A 20,472-nucleotide genomic window follows, 5' to 3' on the forward strand; every position below is an offset into this window, starting at 1 on the left:
TTTGTTGCAAAATGTTTGTTAAAGTTTCCGCTGGCTCCCAACAAAGTGGAAACAAATAAGCAAGCAGCATGCAACGTGAGCACCGAACGGAACTGAGAACTCTGAAAATGACACATGACCTACAACGTTTTGTTAGTTCTCTGTTTTTCCTCTCCATTTTTTTTCGCTCCCTTTTCATTCTTTCGTTGAAATATTTTTATGACTTGCTTTACGTGCGCTCGGCCCAAAGTAAACATGCCACAACGTTCCATGGAGCAGCATTTCCTTTGGCTTACCCATCAATCATCGCCAACTACAATTTAGCGCATAATTTGCTGAAGGCAATAAGAAAAGCATTTATGAATTATACGCAAAAATTTAAATATTTTTTAAATTAAAAATAATATTAACAAATGATGGATGGCAAATGAAAATTACCAATACGCATGGAGGGCGAGGGCGTGCGAAATATAAAAATATACGACTTACATGTCATACGCGAATAATTGTCTTATGTTGTGGGGGGAATACAAGGCTAAACGCTGTTTATGCGCTGCACGTGGCCGCGTCTCAAACACACTTGCCGCTGCTTGGGGGCGTGTTGCATTTGCGGTTTGCCAAAAATGTTTATAGCCTTCGCTCTAAATTGCCTTTGTTATTGCGTAAGACACCCTAAGATACAGCTGCTGCTGCTGCTGCTGGGGGCGTTGGCATTGCTGCAGCAGCAAGTTTTAGTTCTTAATGTGCTCGCTAAGTGAGTTGTTAAAATGCCGTTAGGGTCAACATAGGTATGTGCTAATGTACGCCTGTGACAGCCAGCCAGGGACTAGCTGTGAATATGTGCTGAATGGAATTATAAATATAATCTCTCTTCACCACGAGGCTTTAGCTGTAGCTACTCTATATACTCTAGCCATTTATATCTTTTCACCTTTATGAACTCATATAAGAGCTCAATTTTGTAGTCAACTTAAAATAGTTACATCATATTTGTTGTTGTTCAATTGATTATAAATGTTAGACTAACTGAATTTGAGGAGATTTACTAATGAATACTCAGACAATAGTTTTGAATGACCTGCAGAAGCAGAATTTACTGAAGAAGTCTCTTACTCTTACAGTATCTTGCCATCTCTGTTCCTCTCTTACTCTAGCTGGTATGTCTCAGCTAAGCAGCTCTCTTTCGAATTGAGGCTTTATCTGCACATATTTCATACGCTCTATTCATTTGTACTTCTTCACCTCTCTGAACTCATACTGTAAAACTCTTTTATCTCTAAGCATGACCTGCACATATCTTCACTACTCGCAAAGCCCCTAAACATGTTGTCAACTTAAAAGTTACATCATATATATTGTTGTTTCAATTGAATACAAATGTTAGGAGTTCCGTTTTGAAATTCTGACTAGCTTCGATGACACAGCAACCGCATTGACATAAGCCACTGAAGTGGTCTTTGACATGCGCAGCGCTCAGACTGCGTGTTGGGCGAAATATATAAAAAAAAAACCAGTCGCTGACTTATCCTGTCACACGACCGCCGATGATATTTACAAAAAAGCCCTTGTCAAAGTTCTGTTAGCCCTGCAGCTGTACACGACTTTAATTTGCTAAAAATCCCCTAAACGCTTGTGGCGCACTACGTTGGCAACGTAAGCCAAAGCTACAGTTAAAGAATTTTGAATATGTAACACACAAACAGCTTCCGCCCGCTGCCACATGGAGTTATCAATGCCACAAAAGAAATCATTCAGGCACACAAAGAGCACAACACACAGAGCAACATTGTCCTCACACTGTTCAGACTGTATTTCAAATTGGCTGTGTGTTTGTGCATATACAAATGTCAAGCAGTAAGCAGAAGCCTTTAAATTGGCCCCCACACACACACATACACATACGTATGTATATATGGCCACACGCAGAGACAGATAACAAATTGGCTACGTGTCTGTCGCATTCAATGATGCGGACTAAAACTTTGCCTCTGACTGTGGCTTTGACTTCTGCTGGGCATTCGGTTTGATATAATTCAATTTGAAACGTATAATTCCAACAAAATGCACAATTTTTGCTCACATTGATCAGTGACAAACACATGTGTGTGTGGGTTTTTGTATAATATATTGCATACTTATGTGCATATTACGCTTGTGGTTTGTCTGCCACGCAAATCCAGCCCGAACGCATGTATTTTGTTTCAAATCAATAAACAGCAAAAAATTCCAAACAAGGCTGTCAAATCATGCCAAACGCTAATGCCACACAGTTGTCAACACAAAATAACTTGTGGTTAGCCATTTTTCACACGCACACACACACACACCCACGCAATAGCACGCACTCACACCTGTACTTAGGGCATTATACAGTCATAATAACGGCGAGAGTAAACAGTTGAGCGACTCACCTTTTTGCAACCCTATGTCCGTCCGTCCGTACGTCCATTCATTTAGTCAATCATCCTACGAAATTGCCCCTGTTCTGCAATCGCAGTCAAACAGCAGTGCATACATTGCGCATACGTCGTGTGTGCCAACAAGTTGAGCCCAAGCGAACAGAGCGCCTCTGGCCGCTTACATAGGTGTGTTTGACTTTGCATATCTAACGGTTAGCTGCCTGTCCCGTCGCCCACACAGCGGCTTTTGAGTATCCTCCTCTCCACCCCTTAGCTTCGCTCGCAGTTGGCCTTGTCATGGCTCGCGGTTGCACATCAAAGTGCCCAAGTAACTTGGCTGCCTGCTGAGGCGCAAGCCCAGTAAACTTTATGAACGCTTGCCAAAGTGTGTGTGCGATGTGCATTATAGTCTCTTCAAGTCGTTATATAGCGCATTGTGGGTCATTGTAGTCAAGTTGCGAGTAACTTGAACAGTGCATTTATATACCTTGAAGGTGAGTTCACTTTCGTGCACGAACTACCAAAATTTAAAAGTTTTCATCGGCAAGTCTAATTTTGATAATTGCATTTATTAGACAGTTACGACAGGTGTTAATCTTACAATAAAGAATGGGCTGAGCTTACCTCGACATACTTCCAAAGTTGTGCGCGAAGTAAATAAAATTGCAACTAACTTGAACTAGTTATTTAAGAAGAAGAAGTAACTGTATTGCAGTTAATAATGTTATGGTTTTCATAACTGTATCTTAGTGTTTTTAAGTCAATAATCATTTGTAGGTCTTTAATAAAAACAAGCTGAAAATTGTTTATTTTATATTTATATAATAACTGAAAGTTTAATATATTTTTATTTATTTTATTTTTATTTTATTTAATTTTGTTTTTATTTTATTTTTATTTTTGTTTTATTTATTTATATTTTTATTTTAGAAATATAACATATGAAAGCTTAATATATTTTTATTTGTTTTATTTTTATTTTATTTAATTTTGTTTTTATTTTATTTTTATTTTTGTTTTATTTATTTATATTTTTATTTTAGAAATTGTCCTTTTAGTGTTTCATGTATTTTTGGACAGTTCAGCTATATTTAATGAGTTTTAGAAATGAAGACCCGCAGAAGTAGTAACTGAAACCAGAATAGTCTGCTTCAATGAATTTGCTGCAGAAATGTCCTTCTCTCTCGCCTTCTCTTCGCCTCTCTCACTGCAACTTATGCCTCTCATTTGGCTTGTCTCTTTCAGCATAGAATATTTCGCAGTTCAAAAGATTGCTTAAAAATTTATAAAGCAGTTGTACTTTAGATACTTTAGTACTTTCAGATACCATCAAAGAAAAGCTTACTTAAATGTCTTACGGCGTCTTACAGAGTCTAAAATATATTCGAAAAAAAAAAAAACAGTTTTTGCTTGTGCACCTTGAATATTTTTGTAAACTTGAATATATTTGCAAATTGTAAGCTTGAAATATATTGAAAGTCTAACGTGACAGAACTATTCGGGCTTCAGTTTAGATTTCAATGAGATGTGCTTAGTATAGTTTATAGATATTTAATTCGCATCGTCTGTGTTCTCTGTATCAGAATGCATACATTTGAACTAACTAAGAAGAACCTGATATATAAATATATATTCTATATTCTACATTCTGGCACATGAAAATTAATTAATTATAGTTGAATTAATAGATTGTTTAATATCATATGGCCAACAGCTGCACCCAACACGTTTCCCAATCTAATTAGTTCACAAGCAAAAGTTGAACTATTCGATTTCAAGCTGTGACAATTAAGGCAAAAGTTATATTGGAATGGCCAGCAGAAGAGCAAAGCACACTCAAAGTGAGCTCAGGTATGGGTTGCTTTGCTATTTGAGTTGCGTAACTCATTGAAGTTGGAGTTAGTCAGAGCTACGAAAGTTTGGCCAGGTGAGAGAGCGAGGCCAGAAGTCGATAGAAAATTAGGTTGATGAGTGAGCTAGTTTTTTGCTGCCAGCACGATATGTAGATGAGGTTGATTGTTAATTCCAAGTAAAAACAACTCTTAAATAGTCCATCAATAATTAGAGAGAGAGCTGCATATTTATAGCTGAATTCATGAAGTGTATCAGATAGCAACAAAAGCTTTGCCAGCTAAAATAGTTCATATCTGACTGCTTGAATAACTTAATTCCTATTCTCATGCATGTAATGAAACTTTGACTACATAGTTTGTAGTTAGAGGATAGCAATCTGGTTGTTTACTTAATTGTGTAGAGCTATTAATAAAACAAGAAATGTCATGGGTCGTCTGCCACGAAGTTCCATTGTTCAAGTGCCCAGACTGGCTCTGCCGCATGCTCTTGACCCAGGATACAGGACAGAGGCCAGAGGACACACAGTGGCGACGATGGCCGTTTATCTATGCTGCGACAGCGTATTCAATTAAATATTGAAACGCGAGGCAAATAAATTAGTCAAATGCTGCGGCGCACGAATGCAGGGTTTGGTGTGGAATTATTTCAGCTATGCCCATAAATATGACCCACTTTGGCCGGAAATCGTGTAAATCTACAAATTACCTTAATATTTAATAAACAATGTACACGGAACACGGAGCATGGAGCACGTAAACCTTTAACGAGCCCTAATCGAGGCTTCAAGATTTATATGCCTCGCTGACGAACTGGCGCACGGCGCAGGTGTCCAAGATACCAAATCGGAGTTGGAGGCAAACCCCTTCATTTGCGGCACATCATAATTCATTCAACAATGGAGGCCTAAATGTAATTTCCTTGGCTGGCCCATTGTCTGGCATTGTGAATGCGTTGCGGCTGACTCACTGTCAATAAAATCAAATTTATTTCTGTTACGGATTTTCGGTCATTACTGGAGCTCCCTAAATGGATTCCTTTCGGGCAGACAAATGGCATGGAGAGTGCCCGTGAGCCGTGAGCCGTGAGCTTTGATATTCAGCCACAACGACAGCGCCGCATTAATTCAGTCAGCCAGGAAATTGAAAACGAAATTTCAAATTTATCGATGCGTGAATTATTTGTTTTTGGTTTCACGATTTGTTTTGATGTGGCATTGATTGTGTATCTAAATAATTTCGCCAAGCGCCCAGCTGTAAGAGATGTTAAAAGAATTTAGACAATTCACTTATCATCAGGATATTAGGAGTATTCTGCTCTGGTCTGAGCAGCCAAACAGCTTGCTTATCTTTCGACTCAATTGCATTTTATAAACATCGAGACCATATTTGAATACTGCTTACTGCCATCGAAATCCGCTTAGCTAACATCGATGATTTTGCTGCTGGCACTTTGATATTTCATTATAATGCTACGCCAGCCTTGCTTGACTCGACACAACAATGGAGCAACTTTAATGCTTCAATATATTGGCAAAGTTCAAAGTATGCAAAATCAGAAGCAAAGTCCAGACCAGATGAGGAGCCTTGTTATAAGCGTCGCATCAACAGTTTCTGCCACAACAGCAGCAATGGCATATAGGCGAAAAGAGTGGGCTCCGCCAAGGGATACCCTATAAAGTGTTTCTTTGAGCGAGTGAATCGCCCAGTAAATTGTCTATCATATGACATATCAAATAATTGATTCAATTAATTAAAATATAATTTTATAAAGACATCAAATGATTAAAATATGTAACCCTTTTTAGAAGCTAAGCTGATCAGAATATAACGACATAAAGCTGCCAAAGTTTGGCCTGGAAAACTAAGCTTTTTTGCAGCTATAGCTTTTACAAGCCAATATACCCTTTCATATACATAACTACAGGGCATTACTGAAACGTGGCAAGTAGCAGGCAACTATAAACTGCCTTTAAGTAGCTCTCGAGGCATTGCATTGAATGTTATTCGATACAGTTAGTTTGCTGGCAAGGCAAGACGACTGCTTGTCTAGTCCATCAGGCTATCAGCGAGTCCATCAAGCCAGCAGTCAGTCAGTGAGTCATTCTGTCAGCCATTCCCTCGAGCATGTATTTCCTTCCTTTCTGCGCTGCAGCGCAGAATTTCCGTTTCAATGCACTTTGATTGAAAGTCTTACGTACTTATGTGGCCCTTGTCGGCGTGTGTCGCACGCTGAAGGACCCAAGCAGCCAGCCAGCCAGTCAGCCAGCCCAACCGCCTACTCGGCCATGTTGCTTGCAATTTTAATGTGCAGTGACGTAGATGCAAGCGTGGATAATGCTCGAACGGCTCGGCCCCATTTCGATAAGGCGGCAATTCAAATAAACTCAATAAAAGGAAGGCAACAAAATTTGGCACACGCCGCAAATGAAATACCCTTTTTTCTTTGATTAGGGGCATTCCCTATGCCGTTTGCTATTTACCGCCTTCGCCTGTGTCATTCTCTAAGCCCATCCATCCGGATCCACATTCCCATCAGTCAATGTCGTCATTGTTGGATGTCCTGACAATGCAACAACTGCCGTCAACGGCTCCTTCACATAGACAATGCAACAATGCGACATTGCGCCCCGCTTGCGGCCTTTGTCAACTGCACCCTCGACAAGTTTATTCTGTTATCCTGTTGTCCTGCTGCCCTGTTAGCCGCCAAGTGTCTAATTAAATAGAGCTTTCGAGGCGTTCGTATTTCCCAATCGCTTCAAAACAAACGAGCTCTTGTCGCTGCAGTTTTCATGTGGTTAGCAAATTGCTTTTACTTTAATTGGATTTGAAGTGTCGTTGCTATTAGTCAGGGTCACGCACCTACCAACACCTGCTTGAGCAATTCTAGCGCACATTGCTGCGCCTGCTGCCGCTGCCGCTGCCGCTGCCTCAGCGTCTGTTCTCGCCCAACTATTTTCCAGGTGCTTGGCAAATTCTCTTGGCTTTTCTCTTGCTGCCATTTATTTGCTTTACGGCATGTTTGCGCCCATAACTGTAAATCCCTTTTTATTATTCGTTTTTTAAATGAGCCGGCTCAGTAATGCCAAATGGCCCAAGGCAAGCCAAAGCAAATGCTTTGCACATATTTTGTGTGTTTGCTCGCATACCCCTCAAGCAGAGTAAGCACAGGGTATGCTGAGTGCTTAGAGCTTCAATTTAGTATCGAAATATATATAGCAATCACTGCTCTAAGAAAAGCTGCAATGCAGCTAGTTGAGCTATGCTAGAAACCTCGACTAAGTTCATAACTTAACTCTAAATAAAATTGGTTCCTGACACAACTTGTAGTCTGAGTACAGGGTATCCACATTATATTTACTTGAAAGTCTCCGCATCTGAGTTTATTCACCCAGCATTTAGGCCACAAATTTGGCGCATGCCGCTGTCCATAAACTTGAACGCTGAGCCCGGGCAGCTCAGCACTACTTCAAGTTATTTGGTTTATTATATTTATTTTTTCTGTGTCAGTTTTACTTTTGTAACTACAAATTCTTGAGGCAACAAACAGCAGGAAGCGCATAACAATTCATGAAAATATAAACAGAAACTGAGCACGAGATAGGCGAAGGGCAAACATGACTATGTTTATGGTTATGCTTAGACAGTGATTTATGCCAAGGATTTAGTGGCAGATTTTCAGTTTCTTGCGAATCAGACTTAGCTGCCTTGATTGGAAAGAACTTGGTGCAGGAATTTCCTTTGAAGTGGCTAGGAAAATGCTCATATTAATTGAAGACATTTAACTAATTGAAATGTTGTTTAGAAGTAAACAATATGGCTTGAGATTCCTCTTAAAAAAACTTATCTTTGAGCTTGGAACTGAACAACAAATGGTATTCGGTAAACAATTCTTCATAAAATAACGTCACGTTAGTTAAAAGTTAAAGATTCATATTTAAAAGGCAATATTTTTCAAATAATTTCCAACAAAATTCAATTATTAGAAATTCTTTTGTGGCTCTCATGCGTCACTCATCAACTTTAAGACCAGCACGACTCGCACACGCTTCGGAGTGCTGTGCACACAAATTTGTTGTCCTTGTTTGTTTTTTTCATTTAAATTTGAAACACAGCTGCAAGCTGCATTTTCTCATTATACGGCAAACAAACCTGACGCAAATGGCCCACGGGGCGGAGCTCAAAAAATTGTTGCAGTGTAAACAGATGCTGAGGAAACAGGAGAAGCGGAGGAATAGCTCAAGGGCTTTAATTGATTTTAATATTTAATTGTGCAAACATGAAATGCAAATAAAACGAAAACTGAAATCAATTTGCTACGATTTCCCAAATGCAACTAAAAATCTCCCGGGCAATGAGATCCAATCAAAGCTCAAAAGAAATTGCACTTAGTGCGGAGACCCCTTCGAGTTCATATGAAATAAACAATATTTTGACATTTATTCAAATAGTTTTTGTTAAAAATGCAGCAAATACAACACTTTGCATACCGCTTCAGGCTAACTATAATTGTCAAAAGAATGTTTCAATTAAATACATTAAATTCCAATGAGTTTTTTATTTGTTTAAAGAATTACAAAGTCAAAATAACAAAAAATAATATATTTTATTAATTTCGTAGTGGAATGTTAAGATAATGCGGAATTCTTTGAGTTGACAAATTTGTTAAACGAATAAAATAAATAAACATTTTTGTGGATTTTACTTTAGAGTTTTTATTAAACATTTGCATTAATATCACGTGGAGAAAAACTTGCGTAATTCTGAATTTTAAATTTAATTTAAAATTATTTAAGTATAAGTATTTTAAGTATGCATTTATATTGCCCTGTCTACTTTGCATCTCCTACTATAGACGCATTGCTTTACTGCTTATAGACTGGAGAACAAACTCTTTCCTTGGCAGCAGGTGCCATTCGTCATTAACCTTGAAGTGCGGCTCCTCCAATGTGCTCCAGCTGAGCTCAGTCACCTGTGTTCCTGCACAAAACCTTTTCGTCGAAGTCGCAGACTCTTTGCCAAGCACTTTTGCTGTTGAACACTTGCTCTTTTATAATCTCTACTTTGTCTTTAGCGACAGCTTATGCCAGGTCGGTGGTTTCTTCTATTCAACTTTCGCATTTAATTCTGTGTCATGCATCCGTTTAAATTCAGCAGTCTCGAAAGTAGTAGGAAAATCTCTACATTTAGGTGTTGCTTCAGGATAATATTCGCTGTGCACTTTCCGTACCTCTCGCTTGACTATTTTGCCTTATAGAAGGAGTGTACGTATATGTCCAAGATATATTGCTGTTATAGCAAAAGTCTTCATTATGAAAACTATCAAGTCATATATATACATACATATCTAAAATATATTGTATATATCTAAGAAATGTTAAGAAATGTTCCCTACATCTAAAACATGTCATTGACATGGCTAAGAGTTTATCTTTTGACAAACTTGAAAGTCTTGCAAATACCACGATCTCATGTTAAAAGGCATGCCAAAAGTGTAAAATCAAACTAAGTTAAACGAATTGAATTTTACAAATTGTGTGCTTCGCATACTTTTAAAATATTTGCACAAAATGTCGCCGGCACCGACAAACAGTTGGCAAACCTTCGGAGTGGCGTTAGTTGACTCTGTGCAGCAGTCGAACTAGCCAGCTGGCAGTGTGTTGACTTTGCAGTGAAAGCAAGAGCAGTGGCAACAACAACGGCAGCATCAACAAATACACATACATTAAAAATACAAATACAGATGCGTGTGAGATTAGTTTGGACTGTGCGCAGAGCTCGTAATCAAAAAGCCGCCAGTTTTAGTGCCTGCCACTTTGTGGCGTTGCGCGGAAATTAGTTGACGCTGCTGGCAAGCATTTGCCCATTTCCACATTTTAAAGTCATCAAAATATAATGCTCCCTCTCTCTGTTTATCTCTGTCTACTCTAACGCCCGTCTAGTTAGTTAGTCGGCGATGATAATGCGTTGCCGCTTTACGCCCGCCGAGTGACTCGCTTGTGTTATTATACCCTGCAGCGAACCGGCAAAAAGGCATCTCAACTTGTACTGGCAACTTGCCTGGGCAAAACACTTAATTGAAGTATTGTGAGCCTAGGCTATCAAGTGCTTGTATTAGTTTTTCCCACGAGTAGCTGTTAGTCAAGCACTTTTGACTAGAGAACTATTTCTGCTATACCCTTTTACACTGTAAGGGTATGCACTTTGCTTAGCAAGTTCTTCTAACTCAATCGAAACTAAGTTAACGAATTTGTAATTCGACTTCAGTAGAGGCTCATACAAGCTGAAATCACTGCCTTTTATTTCTCCCTTTTCATATAACTAGTCCAAACATATTACTCCAAAAGTTAGCTATTTGTTGCCTTCGCTTGTCTTGATTGCTGGGTATATCATAGTCGTGCACTTTCTCGCTTCATGCACTCTATTTCATTTTGATGTTGTTATTGTCTTGAGCTATTGATGAGCTGTTGTTCTTTCATTTCCATTGTTGTGGCATGCCTCACAAAGCGACACTTGAGACCAGTTCTGCTCTTTACTGCCTGCCCACGTTTGTTTACATTTCCATGCTTGACTTGGCCCACATCTCAGCCCAGCCTTAGAGTGCTCTAAGCTGGCACTTTCGATATGACTCTTTTGGGCATAGCAAACAGCTTCGAGTTAATTTAATTCTGTGTTCCTGCTTAATTGAGTGCCAGGTCAAGCCATATAACATGTAGCAGAGCAGAGGATTAGAATTCAGCTTGGCTCAAGATCAGGCTTAACGGGCATTTGGCTTTTAACATTATTTTCTAGTGTCTATATATATGTATATATCTGTGGATAATGTAATTTGATGACCAATGAGGTCTTTGTAAACAATTGGTATTTAGTTTAGAGAATTTCAAGAAAACGTGCTGCATTTCAAGTAAGATAGGCCACGTGACATCTGAAAAGTTTGGATAGATTACAGATGTTTTTAGACTCTATAGTTGTGCCTAAGTCTACAGCAGTTACAAGTCTAATTACGCATTTTTTAAACAGCTGTGCAAATTTTAAACCTTTTCATGGAGTCGAGCAAAAAGCCAATAACAGAAACTTTTCGCTCTAGGATAGAGTTAGGTAGGCAATCTTCAAAAGATTCAATTCAATTCAATTCAATTCAGTTATCGTGAAGTATATACATCTGCTCTATAATCTACTCACTCCACTCTCTTAAATTATTATTCTCAACTACTTTCACATGTCAACATTTTGTTGTTCAACTTTGATTTAATGAGCGCAGTTTAGTAGTTATAATGTGCTCACACCCAGTTTGAAACCACATTTTGATGAATTTAGACGCACTTACCTGTGGGTACACGTATGTGTATTTACAGCTGTACTAAATCACACACACACACATACACTAATACACATGCCAGTCACGATATAAAACAATGTAATGGAAAACTGTGCGCGTGCTGTAAGTTTAGGTATAAATTACCACAATAAATATAAACTTGGTCATCGAGCAACAATAACGCTCAACAACTGCAAAAGCAACAACTATTATAAAGAACAACAACAACAACAGTGGGCTTACGCACAAGCGCCTTTCCTGTAATGGCCCCAAGAACAAAGAAGCCACGGAAACTGTTCTACAGCGCGCAATGAAAATGAAAAGCGACCGACAAAGAGAGAAGAAGAAGAAGCGAATATTTTCAATGCAAGCGTGACGTGTCGTAAGTTGTACACGATGTGAAAATTAAATTTTCGCATGTCAGCGTTAAATTAATTTCATTTCTTTTTGCCCACATTACGTAATGAGAAGCCATTTCACCTGCTCGATGGCACAATGAATTTGTATATCAACAGGTGCCACAGGCATAAGCTCTCTTAAGTCAACAACATTGCATATTGTATCTTTGAGCAGCTGAACGAAATACACTGTAATCGGTATGGCATGGCATCAGAGTTGAAATATGTTGAAAATTCAGTTGGAATTATTTTCGGAATTTTAAAACTTCTTCAGAAATTTTTATAAATAAATTGAAAGTTACTTCTGATGTAAAGAAAATGGGTTTCGAAATTTTTCATTAGAATAATATCTGAAAAGTTAAAAAAAAAGTAAAATATTACAAGCAATTTTGAGACATTTAACAGATTTCTAACTTCACATTTAAAATACAAATTTGAAAGATAAAAAATTAATAATAATATCAAAATATTTTTAAAATCATATTTTATATAGATGCAAAAGATTAAAAATCTTTAAACTATGCCTCAACAGAACTCACAGAATCATTTCATGTAACTAACAAAAAGCATTAAAAAATTCAAGTTTATTTTTAAAACTTGGCGAAAGTACGCAGATTGTGATTGCTGGAACAGATGACACACAGTTTCGTTTATGAGCTGCCGAAAGGCTTCAATTGCAATTTTCCCGTGGAATTCCATAAACATTACGGAAATATGAGAGCTGGCCAGCAAATTGCATTTTGGCCTGGCGCGCGTTTACCTTGCTTGAACTTTGCCTTTTCGAGCAGAGCTGAAGCGCAGTGCAGTTTGCTTTTTATGTGGCCCTGCTGGTGTCGTCGGCATAATAAGTTTCAATTTCAATTGTCCTTAACGCGCCGACAACGAAAGACCAACAGCTCGAGCACAAATGGCACTTGCTCCAGCAGCAGCAGCCGCAGCAACAGTCATAACCGTAACCACTTCCCTCGTTGCATTTGAGTATATTCCTTATTAATAACAGCAACAGCAGCAAAAGGGGTTTTTCCAGCTTTTTTCTTTGCCCTTTACACGAGAGGGAGAGAGCGAGCTAAGGTACACCTGAGACGTTGTTAAGTTTTTGGTGGAAAATAAAAATTTATGATATGGACAATGGCTGGCCCCAAAATAAGTTCTAAACAATCTTAAATTATGTTTCAAAATTGTTTTTAAATTATATATAATATCTTATTCTGTATTATTTTAAGCTCTCTTGCGCAGTATCTGAAAGTCGTCTACTTTCAACGCTGCCTCAAAGCCTTTTATGTGTTATTTCCTTTTCCACAGAAGTTTGAGCGCTTTTTGGCCACATAGTTTGGCTAAGGTCGAGCGCGTGTTGTTTAAAAAAGAGAAAATAAGCACCAAAAAAAATGGAAATAAATTCTAGAAATATTATTTTTTGGGCAACTTTTGTGCAGCGTTAGCGCCCATTGCCCATTGCCCATTGCCCATTGCTTGTGGGCATTTTTAATTTGGTAGCAAACTTTATCCGTGCGAGGTTTGAGCAACAACATTTTAATAATAAATATGTGCGAGCAGCATTTGTTGGCTGTTGTTGTTGATTGTTGTTGTTGCTGTTCCTGTCGAGTTCATAAATAGACCGGAAATGTTGTAATGGACGGTCAAGGAAGTGGAAAAAAGTTACTCTCGGTTTGTAGGCAAAAGCTTTGCGCATGCCAAAGTAGTTAAAGTGGTTAAAAAATAGGAAAGTTTAACAATATTAAATAAATTGAAATTTTCCAAGCCCTATGACTTGTTAGCAAAATCAATAATCCTCTAATTAAACTAAGCAATTGCAGTTCGAAAATAGATTTAATAAAATTTGCTGTTGAACAAGTGAAATAAATGAAGAGTTTTCGCCAGATTCCTTCACAATTTGCTAAGCAAATTTCTAGAGCTTAGCGGCCCGACACGTAATCAAATTTTGTCAACAAATGGATTTCTTTGCCCTGGCACGTGACCAACGTGACCCTGGCCCAATAGGCCAGTACGCTGAGGCATCTTCATAATTTCCCCCTCAAAAAAAAAAAAAAGAAGCCATGCGCACTGCATATCAAATAGTTTGGCATTTGTTTGCTTTTCGAAACTTCTATGACTGACTGGCTGGCTGGCTGCCTGGCTGTCAGAGCAGCTGGCATACGGAGCGTATGCGCATTTAAATGCCAACGGGCAGTCAGTTTCGAGCAGCTGTCGAAAGTTTACACAGCCTGTCAATCAGCGCATCGATCGAGTGTTCACTGTCGAATTAAGCGCTCAACTTGCTGCCTAATTGAAATTGATTGTCTGCACAATTTTGCATGTAGTTTTTATACGCTGAGAGTGAGAAGCACATCTTTCGCTAGACTTCATCTACATGCCTGTATATGAAAGAGAAAGTTTAATTTTTCGTTTTATTTTTATATATTTAGACATACACAAAAGACTAGTAGAACTATATGTGAATGCATGACACATATGTATTAATATTTCCTCAACTTTGATGAGTGTATGGATCATCTTCATATAAGCTTCTGAGTCAACGTAATTCTAGGTACAGGGTATATGCCAGTTGAGCGCATAATAATATCGTTCTGTGCTGAGTTACATATCTATAATTTATGTATGTATTCCCGTTATTTTATTTTTTTTGTTAATTATGGAAATGAATAATTCACAATTGCATAAGATAAAAACTTCAGGCATTTGATAAACTGCATTGAGCGCATTTTAAAATATCAACAACACAGCAAATTGAAGTTTTTATCTGAAATTTAAATCTTGCATTTTAAGAGTTGTTGACTTTTTGATGCCTATCGAGAATGGTAAAGTAATTTATGGATAAATTTGACTTTGGCTCGTGTGTGTGTATTTACGCCCTATCTATTAAATGAGTGCGTTTAATATAAGCTGACCCGACTGGGCAATAAAGTGCGTCTGCTTATACAAATTACTCCACATAAATTCTATTAATTGTCTCTTTGGCTCTCGTTGGCCTGCAGCCCCCACAATGTTCAGCCTTTTATGTGTCGTGGATGATAAGCTGCTTAATTGTTGGCGCTTTATTCAGTTATTTATATGCCTATTATGTAATAGCTAACAGTTAATGCAGATGCTGGCTTGTAAAAGGGAAAGGTAAAGAGTGTTTGCAAATTGAAGCATTCACAGCCCAGTTATCCCTAGTTATTCCCAATTATTTTCAGTTATTTCTAGCTATCCCCCGATATCTCCAGCTATCCTCAGTTATATTTAGCTATTCCCAGTTGTCCTCAGTCAACCAAAGTTATCCCAAGTTATCCCCAGGTATCACTTGTTATCCCCAGCTATCCCCAGTTATCGTCAATGGGAATACCCAGATGAATGACTTGACATTTCAATACTCTACTTAATTAACTATCACACAGTTATCCATAGTTATCTTGAGTTATCTCTATTAATTCCCAGGTATTCCCAGTTATCCCTACTTATCCTCACTTATCCCCATCTATCCCCACTCAATATCTCTGTTATCCCCGGTTATTATCTGTTATCCCCAGTTATCCTCACTTATCCCCAGATATCCCCAGTTTTCCCCACTTATCCCCAGTTATTCTCAGATATCTTCAGTTATCTCCAGTTATATTCAGCTATTTCCAGTTATCCTCAGTAAGCCCAAGTTATCCTAAGTTATACAAAGTTATCCCCAACTATTACCTGTTATCCCCAATGGGAATACCCAGATGAATGACTTGATATTTCAATACTATACTTAATTCACTATCACAAAGTTATCCATGGTTATCTCTATTAATTCCCAGTTATACCGACTAGTCCCCACTTATCCCCAGTTATCCCCAGTTTTCCCCACTTATCCCCGGTTATTCTCAGTTATCCCCAGTTATCCTCAATTAACCCTAGCTACTTCCCGTTAAATATTCTTACATTTTAATACTTTATTCTTATTTTCTAGGAAAGACATTCTATAAACTTGCTCTCACAGTAATCAAATCAATATAATATCAAATCAATACAGTAACAACTTTAAGCAAGGCCCCCATTTATTTATTTATTTATTTTTAAACACTCCTCATTTGCGATATTACGTACCCTCGCACAGTAAGTTTTGATGTAATCCCTGCAGAGCTATTTAAGTTCCCGTCGCTCAATTACCTAAAGCAAAGCAAAGAACAAAAACATAAACAAAACAGAGAGTAAAACTTGATGCCATAAAGATTCACTTAGGGGGCAACATGGGCACGCTTGAATCATGGGGCAAGAGTTTTTTGTTTATATATATTTGCTTGTGGCACTCAGGTTTATGACACCTCGTTGACATTAATGCAATTTCATTAACGGCCACTCCCATGTATATAAATTAATGTCTATAATTTTGTCAGAGCGAATAACCCAGCTCAATATTTATGGCAGCAACTTGTCATATTTTCCTGAATTACCAGATACTGAGAGTTTCGGCTAATTTATGGGCGGGATTTTTTGATTAGAGCTGTGAAAGTGTTGCCAAGTTCAGTTGTTGTTTACTGTTGCTGTCGCTGTCGCTGTTGTTGTTGATGTTCTTGCTGTGCCCCCTTTGCAGCACTCATGAACCTTCAGGCACGAATGCAATCAATAGTTGCTTCATCGACAGTTTGTTATTATTGGATTGTTATTGTCATAGTTGCTGTGCCAATATTTGCCATGGAGTTGAACGTGTGTCATTATAATCGAGTTTCGTGAGCTGAACAACAGCCGAATGAGGCGTGTTTAATGGCCGTGTCCTGTTTTTGTATTTTTATGAACATTGCGTGAGCAGAGGCTCTGGCTGCAGCACACTAAAGTTGCAATTCAGGCAACAAACTTAAAGTCACAATTAAACAAAATGAAATGAAATAAATGCAAATTTAATATGCATCCGGACTGTGGATGTAATTTATGGCATGTGAACGTGATATGGCAAATTATTATAAATGCAAACGGCTCGCCAATTAAATATTCAAAATTTATCAATTGGCATTACCACGCAACTTGTCGTGTAAGCCGGCAGCCTTGTCAGAGCTGGACTAAAACATGGCCATTTAGCTGATGCCTGCTGGCGCTCCGGCAGCGGCTAAGGGCGGCAGCTGCTTATTTATTTAAGACTGTCATTAAGGTGCATGCACGGCCGAGCATACAGTTTATGGTCTAAGGCCACGACTATGATTTTATAGTCGTAGAATAACACGAACAGGAAACAGCTGGTCGATGTTTGCTGCTGGCTCCCACAGCCACCACCTGCCGCCGACTTCTGCATAACCCATTCGTTTTCATATTCTCCAGGTACTGTTTGAGTCGCCTCCCCCCGGATAGAACTTAAGCAGAGTCGTGCAGGCGTGCTGTGAGCGCCGTCTGCAAAGTAAAATCACAATAAAAATGCAACGCGAGCACCCAACGTCTACAATTTAATTAAAGTAATAAATTGCACGACATTTGTGTAACCTGCGCTCCGAGCCTGAGCCTCTGCTGGATGTGCTCTGTGAAATTGGCCGTAAAACGAGACAGTTAGAGGGTCTGAAAACGATTTCAGGCTTAAGTCCAGTATCACCTGCCATTGTGCAGGTCGCAGTACACAAATAAGCTTCTCGGCGGCAGTCAGAAGATACCAAAGTCATTGGGGATATAGAGAGTCGCCTTAGCAAAGATATATAATTTAGTTGCTGCTGCGTTGTCTAAGCGCCCGAAACGATTTGCATTCCGGTCTGGCTAAAGTTCGTCTAGAGTAAAGTTCTCTTAGCCGAAGGTCAAAGTTGGCGGTGCTAATTAAAAATAATTCTGCTGGTAGCTTACAACTATATTTCTGTGTAATATAATATCCTCTTATCCTGTTGAGTAAGCAATTTTTTTTCATTTCAAATATGCTTCCGCATAGAATTTATTTTTCTTTCGCCGCAATTTGTTTAGCCACTTCGGACACAAAATCGCATTTTCCAATTGTTTAAATTGTTTTTGTTTATGTGCTCGGGCAGCGCTTATATAATTGAGTATTCTAACGTGACCACGCCCACAGAAAGCGAACTTCTGCCGGAGACAAGAAAGCAAAACTAACGACAAGGCTGCTGCCAGAGCCATGCGCCACGTTTTGTGAGCAGCGGCGATGCCTTGGCGAATCGTTAGCTAATGAATTTTAATTATGTAAATAAGTTTACTTGGACTGTTACTGGCCTCTCACAGCACTCGTGCTGCCGTCCCAGTTAAGCGTACTTATGGCCATTAAGTGGTTGCAAAAATAGCAAAAAAATGTAGATGCAAGACCTAAGAACAACAATAAACAAGGAGCTTGCATAGACAGACAGAAGCTCGACTTCGCAGATTTTAATCAGATGCTGATGGCAGGCAGCGGAAGCGGCTCTCCTAGGCATATAGCATACTTATGCATTAATTAAGTATTTTCTTTTGACATTGATGGGCTTTTACTGTCGCTCATACGCCACGTTGTACAGCAGGAAAATATCATTTAATTGGACGCCTGCGAAGTTAATATGCCATTCAGCATGTTGTTATACATTTCATGCACTGGCCTTATTAGGCGATGTGTGCACGTGCACAGGTGTAAATTTGTTACCTGCGTGTATCTCGCTGTGGTTATTAATTTTATTTTCCACTCGAGTGCACTGTGCAAATGGCAACTGGCAACTGGCTACACTTGGTTACGGCTCATTTTTGTTGCTGCTTGCCAGGCTTAATGAGCCGCATGCAAAATTTATTTAATAACCTGGCTGCGCATAAGTCAGCTTTATAGCTGCACTAAAATCGAGGCGCAGGAGCGAGCAGACTGTAAAATTTCGTTTCGACTCATGTAGCGTGTCAGGCTTTCAGCTTTTTTTGTTGCACCAGAAAACTTAAATATTCCAAATAGGCATAAATAATGAATGCATTAAGCTCTCCTCGCTACCACTTTACGCCGATATATATATATATATATATATATATATTTTATTTCATTAGAGAAGCGTAAAGCAAATGCAATTAGTAGTTCGCAAACATTATTTTATATTTAATTTAATTATCAAGCTATTAAGGCGCGCAGCATAGAATAGAGCAGTCAATTGAATGCCTTTTGAAATACTTTTTACACATTAATAAAATATGGCCGACAGCACTTAAATTGACTTGAATTCCACTTCAGCTTGGCCACAACTTGCAAATAGCATAAATTATTTTAATTGTTTATTGGTTAACTGTCAGGACTTGATAGTTACATCTGTGCACAACAAAAACTTGAATGATTTAATGCCTTGCTCGAGCTCGAGCTCGGTACACTGGCCACCACTTGACAGCGGCGGCAAAGCCATCAGCAAACTGTGGCCGTACCACCTGCCGCGCCCTGACACATGCCACCTGCCACCAGCCACCCACCTGGCTATCTGTGGCCTGAAACAGTTCGTAGCCTTGCAAAAATGCACAATACAACACCATTTTTCAAGCCACAAAACTGTATCTGTTTCTGTGCCAGTTTCGGTTTGTTGTTGTTGCTTACTGCTGCTGCTGCTGCTTTTAGTGATAGTGCTGGCGAGAAATGCCTTACGTGTCAATTTATTATAACTTATTCAAGGCCAGCCATTTGGGTATCTGCGTGAAAAATGCCATAAAAATTGAACGCTGACCCGGCTAAAAGCGACACATGGAAAGCATCGCATAGCAGCAAAAGCCTTAGATATCCTCTACATTTGGCAATGCTTTTGTGGTATATATTGAGCATAAAATATTGAATATTAAACTTGAATGTAATCCAATTTAGATTAAAAGCAAACTTCATGAGTAAGCCACAAATAAAAAAGCAATTTAGGCACGCTATTTCCTAGGGTATCTCAGTGTAGACTAAGCACTATGGAGGAGTTTATACTGTTGCCATTTAATGCATGGTCCCCGCCCAAAATTCAGACACGCACACCAAGTTACGCTTCAAGTATATTAGCAAAGCTGGCAAGAAGCCCAACCAAAAAAAAAAAAATAAACAGAAAAACATTTTCCAACAATTTTTGGGCTCAATCAGAAATCGATCGATTTTTCTGTGGGCTGTCCGCTGCTAGAAGTTAATTGCTTTGCGAAACTTGAAAGCGCAAAAGTTATTACAAGGCAAAAGAAAACACAAAAAAAGAGAAGAAGAAAAGCTGTCACAGAGTTTTGACATTAACTTGTGCCGCGTCTTATTAAAATCAAACTTTTTACTTAAGTTTAAGTCTCTCTAAAGTTGTCCATAATAGATGAGAGTTTTCTATAATATCTTGTGCGATTCGATTCATTTGATTGCAGCAAAAGCCGCAACAAAGATTCAAGCCGTATTTCGAGGCCACAAAGTGAGAGAAACCATGAAAAAATCGGAAACCAAAACTACAACCAACAACGGCAGCGCCATGCCATCAGCCGCCTCTGCCGCCGCAGCCGCTGCCGCTGCCGCCGAGGCAGCCTCCCCATCTGCGGAGCCCACCAAAGCAGAGCTCGAGGCTGAGTTCGATCCGAACGACAAAGGTAAGTGAATACCATGCTGAAGTTCTTAAAGTGTGAAGGATATCTGAAGCCGAGCC

General features: G+C 38.9%; 1 protein-coding gene across 2 annotated transcripts in view; it reads left to right on the plus strand.

The window, feature by feature from the left end:
• The window catches only part of LOC111602548 (cilia- and flagella-associated protein 91), a 47,402-nt gene that overhangs the window by 15,469 nt on the left and 11,461 nt on the right, over window positions 1-20,472 (plus strand). For both annotated transcript variants that reach the window (XM_023319699.2, XM_023319701.2), the window contains exon 2: window positions 20,201-20,416. In XM_023319699.2, coding sequence (XP_023175467.2) covers window positions 20,201-20,416 — 216 coding nt within the window. The remainder of the gene's footprint in view (window positions 1-20,200; window positions 20,417-20,472) is intronic.

The sequence above is a fragment of the Drosophila hydei genome, unplaced genomic scaffold (assembly GCF_003285905.1).
Source record: "Drosophila hydei strain 15085-1641.00,03,60 unplaced genomic scaffold, DhydRS2 tig00000060-arrow-pilon, whole genome shotgun sequence".
Taxonomy (NCBI): domain Eukaryota; kingdom Metazoa; phylum Arthropoda; class Insecta; order Diptera; family Drosophilidae; genus Drosophila; species Drosophila hydei.